Here is a 10624-nt window from a genome sequence, read left to right as displayed (position 1 = left end):
TCAAGGGCTTCATAAAATGCCACTTGGTGGCGCTATTGCATTCAGATCAGCCCAAAAGAACTATGGGTTTTCTTAATAACAACACATATTTGCAGTACTTTCCAAGACAGCATTATGGCAATGGTGATAGAACATTATGCTGTCATTTAACATGTCCTGTGTTTAAAAGTAATAAATGTATGATGTCAAAAAAAGAGGAAAACAATGTGTGAAAAGTGTTGCAATCCTCTCTTAAAGTTTAGAAAAAGGCCATGAGCTCACTGTTAATTACTGCAGACTCAGTCAAAGCCAGTAAGAGTTATAGGAATAGCTCTCTCTCGCTCACTCGCTCCGTGTTTGACTCCTACACATCGGTATCAACAGGAAAGAGGCAGCCAATGAAACTAATTGGGTGGTGTGTGTGGTTTGTGAAAAGAACAGCCTGTACTGTCTGGAGCTCCCTCCCACTACTCTCTGACTGGCTGGCTCCTAAGTGGTCTGCTTTTTTTCTCTCCACTGTGATTGGACTCAGGGAAAGCCAATAACTAAAATCTTTTTTTCCCCCCTCTTTTCCTCAGGACATACCTTTGTTGTTTTCAACTTTGGAGGCAGAGCTGGGCTGAGACGATTCAGCACAGTCACAGCCTGCACCCTCTGGTGCTGTGTTTGCACTCAAGTTGTACACGGTGTCCTGGGTTTTAGTTCAGCCACACACATCACATCATTTTATTATTAGACATATTACTAAATACCAGGTATTAGTAGGAAATAGAGTTCCTATTTGCAAAGTATGGGACTGGTGTAGAAATGCTTTTGATAGTTAGGTTCCCAGCAGTAAATTCTCTATTATTCTTACAATAAAATGGTAGTATCTGGTCACTTAAACCTCATTATAGAACATGACAGACAGTACGTTTGTTCATGAGGTTATTAGTGGGTAGATTGTGGATAAGTTATGGTAGTTTCTGATCCTATCAGTGCTGTGTCATTCCTCAGACTGAAGAACTCATTAAACATCTTTAATAACGTGGTGTATCTCCAGCAGGTCTTTGTGTAAGCGATAATAATCACTATGTGATCATAGTGATCATTATTGCTGTCTGCCAGTTTACATGGGCGGATCGCTTTAAACCTGAAGTGTTTGTTAAGGGTGGAGTCGTTGTGTGTTTTACAATCAAAAATAGTGAGCGCATGAATTTACTACACCAGCGTTGCTTTTTAACCAATCAACTTGTTCGTTGAAGAAGAAAAGAAAAAGTACAAAACACAGGATATAAAATCGATTATTAGGCTCAGTTTTGCAACAGTTTATTTCTCTTAAAAACAATAATGAAAATATATATTTACAAAAACGTTGCTTTGGGAAGCTATACATATACCCACAACAAAAAGCTCAACATAAATAAGTTAGTATACTTTTTTCAGTGTTTTTGAAAAAAAAAAAAAAAAAGGGAAAAAAGGCACACAGGTACACTTCAAAGTTTTACACCAAATGAGGCGAGTGTCACTTTGTTTTTCTGCCCTCAAAAAGGAGAAATTAAAAATAGTGCAATTACATGTTCCACATGAATTCCACACCACAAATACAAATCTTTGATTCACATATTTGCATAATAAGTAGCCCAGGGATTTAAACATATTTAATCTATGTTAACCTGGGCTGCACCACATATTAAATGGGGCAGATTATGTGACCCAAAAGGCAATAAAATATGAATTTACCTAATTCAAAAATAAAAGCTAATTCTTAGGATTATTAGCAAATACTGTTAAAATTTGGTTGGATATTGCTCAGCAGTTTTGCCACCCACCCCCCTCACCTAACCCCCGAACAAAAGGCACAAACTTTGGTAAAAAAAACAACTAAAATATAATAAAATTGTGAAAGAAAAATTTGGGGGGGGGGGAAAGGAGACCATATTTGCATGTAAACTTTATCTTTCATGAGTGTTCCCAGTTAGATGGCGCCTCAACTTACAGTGTGGCCATCTGGGCCTTCAAAAACAAGATATATATATAACACTGGGACAAATAAAGCCATAGAAAAAGTGAAGACATTTTGTTTCCACATAACCCTGACTTTTGAAATCTGCATTTTTAACTTACATCAATTACCTGAATGAATGATACAATATGACCACTTAAACAAAATAATATTTCTCTGTTGAAAATTGCACTGCAACTTCCCGAGTCAAATTCACACACTTATTCAAATACATTTAACAAAAGTATGAAAAGCATAATATGCTTTTTTTTTATGTGCTACATCTGAAACATAGTAGTAGATAAAAAAAAAAAATGAGCAAAAATCCATTTGCACACTGCTACATTGTCTGCTGCTTCTGAGGCAATTTAATTAAAATGAGTGCCAAAACTTGATAGTGTACATATTCAGTGCTTGTGCAGCCTCTCCTCCTCCCTTCTATAGGAACAGACTGCTTTTATATGTTCTCTCCCATCTGTCAGATGATGAGAGAGGCTACAGTATTCCACCAGCAACAGGTCTCCCCACTCTGTGGGACATGAAGAGGAAACAGGCTGTTGAATGGTGCAATTGAAAAAGCAGTTGCTCATGCTTGATATCCCTCATGCAGATACGCACACACACTCACACGCAGAGGGAGAACAGCCATAGCACGAAGGGGTTGTGGAAGATGAAAGAAAAACAAAAAAAACAAAATGAAAGTCTGGAGGGCTGATGACGTGTAAGTGTTGTGTGCAGGTCATAATTGCGTTATTGCAACAGTTACTGATGATAAACAAGTACATCAAACTCTATTGGCGTCCAAATTAACAGCCGAGCGTTAGTATTTTACGCATTGGAAACACGTACATCGACATCCATTCAAATTACTTCATAACAGTGGAATAGTGAGATAGTGATTTCTAACCTAGCACTGTTTTTCACTGGACCTCCGCGCTCTGCTCAGGCCTGCTGGGTCTCTTCTCCGCGGCTTTTACCGCCTGACTTCCTGCACCGTGGTCTTCATCATCATCATCTTTGTCGGTGTGCGACCTTTTACTCTGAGACTCGCTGGAGCAGGATCCTGACAGACAGACAACAACAAAAAAAACACACACACACGTAGAAAAGTTGTCAGGCTGTTTATGTGTAGAGCTGCACGTCCCCTTTAAAAAAAAGCACCTGATATCGTCGGAGAGAATACTTTACTACCGTGAACAGCCCGAGTTTAGTTTTTTTTAAATGTGAAAACTACAATGTAATTACTGCGCGACTTTGGTCCCACTACCAAACCTGCATTACATTGCCACCCTCAATATTAACATATATCAAATGACTTCAACATCTGTAATGATATTCTGCGTCCGCGTCTCGCTCCTGCACACTTCTATTTGGCTGATCGACCTATCGTAGCCACGGTTGAACCCCGGACACAACTGGTGCTTGGCGCCTCCGCATAGCGGCACAGAAATGCGCAAGCAGCCCTTCAGAGTAAGTCAAAGAGCCAAATCACCTGAAGCTCCCGAACCTCTTTTCCTCGAACCGTTTCGGTCTCGTTGAGCCGACCTCTCCTCCTGTCTCCCGTGAGGCTCCCTGACATAAAACTCCGGTGCGTCGCGGTCCTCTTGCCAGTCGTAATTGCGCGGAGAGAGCGGCCTGTCGTTGACGGGATCGAAGTTGTACGTTTCCGTAAAACCCTGCACATCTCGCTGGATCGAAGCCGCCACGTAACTCCGTATCTCCTCCGGGTCGGGTTTGCCGAAGAGGTTTCTGCGGACCGACGGTCTGGCGCTGTCCGGCTGCCGCGCATCCACCCTCTCCACCGTCGGGCTCGCGTTAGAAAGGCGAACTTCTGACATCTTGTTGCACATATGACAAGGGGGGGGGGGGGGGGGGGGGGTGAAATATACACAAACAAACAGGCAAACCCCCCTTTCAAACTTCTATTTCCACGTAGTATTCCTTTAAAATGATGCAAAGTCACGGGGATGATGCGTGCATACTCCGCGCGTATCATCCAAAACGCGTCCGCGCAACAACAAAAAAATGTGATAAAGTGTCTCCAAGGGCGCAGGGGCGTTTAAGAGAGCCACTCCTGTCAAGTCCGTAGTAAAGCTGATGAAAACAACAAGTCAAGTCATAACAGCCAACATGGCGTTAGGGGCAGCAATGAGTGAAGAAGAAAAAGTTGACATCAAGGACTATTTAAACAGAGAAGGCGATTCATTGGTCTGCGCACAAGGACCGCCCACTGGGCTCTCTTAAAGTTGAACAGGGCAACAACACAACTGGATTGGATCTAGTCTACACATGAATATGACCCAATTAATCTGTTGGATTATCTAAACACTTCGAGAACAAAAGGAACACAGGTTGTGGTTATAAATGGGTGCTCATCATGCTCTCCATTAGTACTTGATTTATGACAGCAGGCATCAGGTTAGACATGAGCTGAACACCGACAGGTCATAGATATCATTGGATCTCAGTAACTGTCATTTGTATCTCTGTGTTCATGCACAGTAAAACGTCTTGAATAAAAACAAAATGTGATAAGAGCACAATAATATAAACAGCTTTATCTCACTGCAGGAGTTTAGTGTGAGGTCTTGCTCCGGGCTGGTAATACAATCAGAGGAATCAATTGTGCGAGTGCTGACAGATATCGTTGCGTGATCTGATTTGGTGTCACTTAACTGGTTTAGGCAGGTATGTCCATTCAGCTACAATTTCAAGGCTATTTGGAGGCCAATGAGACACTAGAATGAGGGTTTTATGCAGGAACACAACAACAAAAAAGGCACAAATGTGCCTCCTGGCATCCGATGACATCAGCTCTCTATAGCAGAAAGCCTTCCGTCACCGTTGGCACGGTGCCTATCGCTGTCAGACTTTGCCAGTGGTGCCACGGAGGTGGTTTGTGTGCATCACTGGTTGTAATTGCTTGTGTGTGCTTGGAATTTAAAGGGGCACAAAGAGTGGTGCAGCTTTAAAAGAAGAAGAAAAAAAAAGACCTTTAAATTCACCACCATTTCCCTCTGGTGGGGTTTCCAGCTGGCTTAATTTATCGAATAGATGTTCTGTACATCCCAGAGCTGCACAGGAATCCGAGATAACGGCGTGAATGCGTCTGTAATAGTGAGCACTCCTTGTGCCCCAGGAGTGCACGATGTCCCAACTTAAACTGTACAGCGAATGTCGCTCTGCATTCCTCTTCAGCATTTGCCAGAAAGAAAGAAAAACAAATCACTGGGCCTGCCTTAAAGGCCATGCTGTTTCAATTAGGCCTGGAAACGTCAAACATCTCGTGATGAAAACAGCGAGGCCATCTGTTGTATCAATGTTATCACCGGGATCACACTTAATCCATAATGTGTTTATGCTGCTGCAAACCGTGCACGGTGTTGTACAGAGGCATCCCTGAGATCAGAACAGACTGTGATCAAGATGATTAAATGGCAAGCGAGAAATGGGGCGAGAGAACACTCTGTTTGGGTCAGGTTATACTGTAGAGTGTGTACTTTGAAAATGATGAAATGGGAGTAACTAATGATGCAACTGCAGCACATTCTGTCACTAAAACAAACAGTTACACATTCAATTTGATAACAGTCACAAAGCAAAAGAGAAAGAAAGGTCACGGCGTAATTATTTTTTATAGTTTGATTACACAGAAAAACGATGTTTTGACTTCACAGAAGTTAGCAGTGCACCGTCTGCAGAGATGAGAGTGATAACAGCGATGCACTCATAAAAAAGGATGTCTTTAGTTAGATAACTAGTCCTGTAAATGTGAATGTTTTCATGTGTTGCTGAAAAATAATAAACGTTTTTTTTCCTCGTAAAAAAGGTGTTAAAATATTGCACAACAGGCATTATTCATCAGGTACAAAGATAAATTGTAGGTGACTTATTAATTTTTCACTTTGCAAGAGCAGTGGAGAAATTAATGTTTTTAATCTGCCCAGCAACCCGTCTTGGAAAATGTTATTACTTCCACATCTTGAGTTGTAATAGTGGTGTTAAAAATAGTGCTGAATCGGGCTGAACAAGCGATGGGCCAAATTGAACATCCTAGACATACGGGATCAGATATTAGCAATGAACAGTTTTGGGGGGGGGGGGGGGGGGTTTGTTTAACAGGAAATTCGGAGCTACTGTTGGGCAACTGTGCACGTACATGAAAACAGAGTTGTATTCAGAGCCTTTTTCATTTGCTGCTTCTATAAAACTCTCTAGAAACAAATAAATAACACCCTGAAGACTGGACAAAAGCATGATCTCGTGTTGTTCTGATGTGTGGTGTTAATTTTCCACCAAAATAAAATCAATGGCAATACATTTTTCATATGCCGTTTTTGCAGTTTAGTTCAGTATGGGTTTGATGAAGAGTTCTGGTAAAGCAGCGTGGCACATTTGGGACTCTTTAAATGACCAAACGTTTCTCATGTTATGGACCTCTTCTCGTCCGATGTCACGAGACGACAGACTTGGAGCTCGGCTTCTTCTTGGCCAGCTCAGCCTGGATCTGAAGTGGGAACTGTTTCAAGTGCTTGTTCACACACTGCATGCAGAACCTCTTGGTGTAGAAAAGACTGCAGTCCTGAGAGCAGAGAAGAGCACAGTGCAGCGTCAATGCTCGGTTTTCATATCAGCAATGGATGGTTAGTCACATTTAGTCCAGATGGAAAGACTATCTACTTGAGAAGCTGGATCAACTGATTTCAAGGGCATCAGTCATGAAGTTCACCCAGCGCATATAAACGCCACATGATTGCAAAGTTATCTGAGGAAAACATCTAAACCACAGATGCATATTTTAATCGCCAGTGACCTACAAGTGGAAAACTGTCACAGGAGCTCAGTTTGGGTTTGATGAGGAGGACCCTGAGTATTTACTTTGTCTCTGTGGATGAGGATGTTATTTGATAACCTGAATTACACGATCACATATTTAATCTGTGGCAAAAACAGACTGAAGCAATTCGATTTTAAGACAACCTACCGGTCCAACACAAACACATGTGCTGCACAGGCTGCAGGTAGAGCCCAGAACAAGGAACTTTTCCTTGTCCGGACTGAAGGGGTCCTGGGTTACAAAACACTCCTCGAGCAGCCTGTTGGGCGACACAAGCAAACATAAATGCATAACTTAGGTTCACAAAGACAAAACAGTCGTGTGTTTCAAGACAGACTATACATATAACGGATAATGGCTGTAGGGTTAATTTCGCTGCATCTAATGTCGTAGCAGCTAGCTAACAGCGTTAGCTTTAGCATAGCTAGCTCCAGAGCACTAACAGGAGCGCTTGGCTTAATGTCCACTTACACAATGGCTCTGGTGTTTGGTGGTTTCTGGCCGTAGTAAGTAAAGGGGCTACTTAAATCACACAACTGGCATGTAAATGTTTTTTGAGGGGTAAGGCTTGTAGTTTGCTCCATCTTTCGAGCCGGGGAGCAGAAAAAAGTCACTTCCTGGTTTTCGCATTGAGTCCAGCCATGTTGTTTCATAACGTTTTAGCGCCCCCTAATGGACCGGGGATGCAAAATGCTAAGACCGTGTACAGATAAAGTACTGTATATAAATACAATTGTATAGTTTATCACAGTATTAGGATTCTTCAAACGAATGTGGGTTGATATATATTATTATAGAAAATATGAAAGTGTAGTGAACCAGCCGAAATTAATAACATGGATTATTTCCATAGTAAAAATATAATCCTTAGATAATACATTTTACAGCAGCCCTCAATATGCCGTTAAAGGAAAAGCACAGGTGTAATTAATCACATTACTGGCTTACAAGGAGACTTAAATAGAACAAAGCTGTCATTAACATGATTAGTTCCACCTGTGCTTTTCCTGCTATGACATATCATATGTGCAGTGAAAAATCTTAGCTAAGGTATTTGAACAGATACCATCAGACAGGTAAATAAGTCAGGGTATTAAAAGTTAAATATATCAGTTTATTTTAAACTACCACATGACGTGATTCATTTTATTGAAACAACAAATGTATTTCTTATTGTACACTACATGATACAAAATATAAACAGTTTTATTCTGACACGAAACAGTGTTACAATACTACATCGGGAGGTGAAGTGTAACGCAGCAAATGAGGCAACAAGCTCCTCTTTTTGAGGTTTTACTGTCAGCGGACACTTTCACTGTGGCAACTACATTCCTGTTATATTTACAAAATAAAACATAAACCAGCTTAACATATTATTGCGTTTGAGGTGTGCTGTCATTTTTAGTTTTTAGCAGTAGGTTAAGGATTAAAATAAATATATTACACATGAAATTACAATATTTTCAAATGATGGCTGCCATCAGTAGAAGTAAGGTTGCTTGATTCATGATGTGATAACATTCCCTGATCCAACACTGAATAGATGTCTGTTTTGTGGTGTGGTGAATGCATAATGTGTGATCAAAGTATAGGAAATATGAGCTCCAGCATTGAAACATTATGGCACATGATGAATACTGATGCAGGTGTTTCTTCAACCACTACACTCAAAATGATTGAGTGAGACATGGCTGATTTCAATAAGGTATTAATACACAATGAAAGGACATGACAAAGCTTAACCTAATCCAATTGATTTGAATTAACATATCACATGCACTAAATATCCAAAATAATAGGAATATTTTTATATTAAGTTGCCTATTGCACAACTAACATTTCAGTTACCTTTAAGGCTTCAAATGTTATAACTTCTCCAACTTCTCTGCTTCTTTTACCACACTTGAACTTATGTTCAAGATTCATATTTAGCATCAGTGCGTCCATGACTGCAGCAGTCATGTCCGGATATCTTTATTATGTGTACACCCATTTTAAATGTTAGGCAAACTTGCAAAGTCTACTCCCTATTTAGCTTTTGATCAGTCGGTAGAATAAAAGCTGGCATCCAGGACCCAATCCATAGCGATTGGGTGCTCTCAAATCAATGCATTAAAAAAATATTTCTACACAGGTTTGTTCCCCACTGTGTCTCCTTTCATTGAAGCAGCCACTCCACCTACATAAGCTGCCTTTCCACGGCAGATCCCAGCAGTGTGCAGCCTCAGGAGCTGCACGACATACTACTTACAGTACATTGATGTGCATGATAGTATCAGTAAATATTTATGAACACCCAGTTTTGAGTGGCATACATAAATATTAGAATACATGTCCCCAGTTCATGACCATGTGCTATCTACTCAGTACATGTCCCTATATATCTCTTGCAGGAGCGGGTGCAGCGACGTGTCCTCTGTCGTCTTGATTTCCTGCACCAACTGAGCGTGCTCGGTGACCAGCTCCCGGAGGTCGGCCAGTTTCTGCAGCAGTCTGGGGAAGAGGAAGTTGTCGTCCGGGTGGTTGGCCAGCAGGTGGAGCCGGAGAGCCAGAACAATGCTTTCCTGCAGCTGCTCTACAAGAGGCACATCCACCAGGCCTGGGCGATCTGGAGGGAAGGGATCAGAGAAACATACAAGGAGGATTCAGATTTGTTTTTGTGCAAATTTGCACCCTTTATGCACTTCAAAAATAGAATTGTCAGTCACCTCCGCAGCAGATGATGGCAGCCACAAAAAGGGCCAGGTCGCTGTCGTCCAGCTCCAGGGAGTTGAAGCGTGTGGCAAACTGGAATTTGGGCTCCATCATGTCGCCAAATGGCCGCCGCCGGCTCTTGAGGAACTCTCGGGTGATGAAGCCTCCACCTCGGGCCACCAGGAGGCCGTCTTTGTTCATGCAGGAGGCCAGGAGGGTGAAGAGGGCTTCATAAACGCCATACTTCAAGAGAGTCACCTGAAAGTGCAGGTAAGAAGGCCGAAGCATGACTCCGATGTGCCTGCAAATATTTTTTATGTGTCCGTAACTACATGAACACAAACCTCTTTGGTTCACGGTAAGTACACTACTTTTTCCTCTACTTATCACATGGAATCACGGCAGCCACACACCTGGTCATTCAGATCCAGGTCTTGGAAACCGGGCACCGCCTTGGCGAACTCCGTCAGCTCTGTGACCGTCTCCACCGAGGTGCTCTGGCAGCAGTGGAAGAGCCTGGCTTCAGCCTCCCTCTGCTGCAGTTCACCACACCCTGCGGCCAGAACCACATCCCCAGCTCGAACGCTGCTCTCGTGCTCCGGACAGTCACTGTTCCCCACCTGGGCCGCCAACGTCCTCTCTGCCTGCTGGAACGTCTCCATGTCGTGAATGATGAAAGGCTGCGGGGAAAGACGGAGGAGAAAACATCGGTCGGCGAGGTTATTCTTTATCTAGCAGAGATACATAATAAAGAAAATCATTTTTTTTACCGTACCGGCTTGCTGGTCTTTCCAGTGAGTATGAGCCGAGCTTTCGCCTTGTTCATGTTGAAGTTCTTCATGTAGGCCTCGTGGATCTGCCCGACCAGAGTCTTGTGGTCGGTCAGCATGGGGCTTGCCTCCTCTTCCTCCACCATCTTGCATTCTGCCTTTAGCTTTAGCTTCTCCGCCTGAGGCATGCGACCAAACCGGATGGCTGGTGAATAGAAACATTCATCATGAGCACAAAAGCGAGAAAAGTTTTCAAATAGTAGCTGTGTTAGTTTACAGAGACTCCACACAGAGACATCCGACATATCTTCACACACACACACACACACACACACACACACACACACACACACACAC

At 42.4% G+C, this 10624-nt stretch overlaps 3 protein-coding genes across 15 annotated transcripts in view; all 3 read right to left on the bottom strand.

Moving 5' to 3' along the window:
• Positions 1 to 808: 808 nt before the first annotated feature.
• On the bottom strand, positions 809 to 3948 carry cdkn1ba (cyclin dependent kinase inhibitor 1Ba). Its single transcript, XM_031865864.1, has 2 exons — positions 3456 to 3948; positions 809 to 3026 (listed from the first exon to the last, which is right to left on the bottom strand). Exons 1-2 carry the CDS (start codon positions 3811 to 3813, stop codon positions 2884 to 2886), a joined length of 501 nt encoding a protein of 166 aa, XP_031721724.1. The 5' UTR covers positions 3814 to 3948; the 3' UTR covers positions 809 to 2883.
• Positions 3949 to 5579: 1631 nt separating this feature from the next.
• Positions 5580 to 7444, bottom strand: cdpf1 (cysteine rich DPF motif domain containing 1). The gene is made up of 3 exons (XM_031865865.1): positions 7272 to 7444; positions 6948 to 7059; positions 5580 to 6545 (listed from the first exon to the last, which is right to left on the bottom strand). The coding sequence occupies exons 1-3, from the start codon at positions 7382 to 7384 to the stop codon at positions 6417 to 6419; spliced, it is 354 nt and encodes a 117-aa protein (XP_031721725.1). The 5' UTR covers positions 7385 to 7444; the 3' UTR covers positions 5580 to 6416.
• A 448-nt stretch (positions 7445 to 7892) lies between these two features.
• The window catches only part of LOC116393320 (peroxisome proliferator-activated receptor alpha-like), a 51638-nt gene continuing 48906 nt past the window's right edge, over positions 7893 to 10624 (bottom strand). For all 13 annotated transcript variants that reach the window (XM_031865523.1, XM_031865526.1, XM_031865528.1 and 10 more), the window contains 4 exons: positions 10273 to 10472; positions 9911 to 10177; positions 9512 to 9755; positions 7893 to 9411 (listed from right to left, as the gene is read on the bottom strand). In XM_031865523.1, the coding sequence (XP_031721383.1) occupies positions 9167 to 9411; positions 9512 to 9755; positions 9911 to 10177; positions 10273 to 10472 (956 nt within the window). In that variant the 3' untranslated portion in view covers positions 7893 to 9166. The remainder of the gene's footprint in view (positions 9412 to 9511; positions 9756 to 9910; positions 10178 to 10272; positions 10473 to 10624) is intronic.

This window comes from Anarrhichthys ocellatus, unplaced genomic scaffold, assembly GCF_004355925.1.
Source record: "Anarrhichthys ocellatus isolate YVR2014 unplaced genomic scaffold, GSC_Weel_1.0 scaffold33, whole genome shotgun sequence".
NCBI classification, from domain to species: domain Eukaryota; kingdom Metazoa; phylum Chordata; class Actinopteri; order Perciformes; family Anarhichadidae; genus Anarrhichthys; species Anarrhichthys ocellatus.
The sequence above is the reverse complement of the archived record's forward strand: the minus strand, read 5'-3'. Positions and strand labels throughout refer to the sequence as shown.

What these genes read in the sequence shown, in the direction of transcription:
- cdkn1ba (XM_031865864.1), bottom strand. Translation starts at nt 3,813, where the DNA reads ATGTGCAACAAGATGTCAGAAGTTCGCCTTTCTAACGCGAGCCCGACG. An exon ending in AAGAGGTTCGGGAGCTTCAG is followed by an intron (nt 3,027 to 3,455) that starts GTGATTTGGCTC and finishes TCTGTCTGTCAG; the next exon opens with GATCCTGCTCCAGCGAGTCT.
- cdpf1 (XM_031865865.1), bottom strand. Translation starts at nt 7,384, where the DNA reads ATGGAGCAAACTACAAGCCTTACCCCTCAAAAAACATTTACATGCCAG. An exon ending in CCAAACACCAGAGCCATTGT is followed by an intron (nt 7,060 to 7,271) that starts GTAAGTGGACAT and finishes GTCGCCCAACAG; the next exon opens with GCTGCTCGAGGAGTGTTTTG. An exon ending in CATGTGTTTGTGTTGGACCG is followed by an intron (nt 6,546 to 6,947) that starts GTAGGTTGTCTT and finishes CTCTGCTCTCAG; the next exon opens with GACTGCAGTCTTTTCTACAC.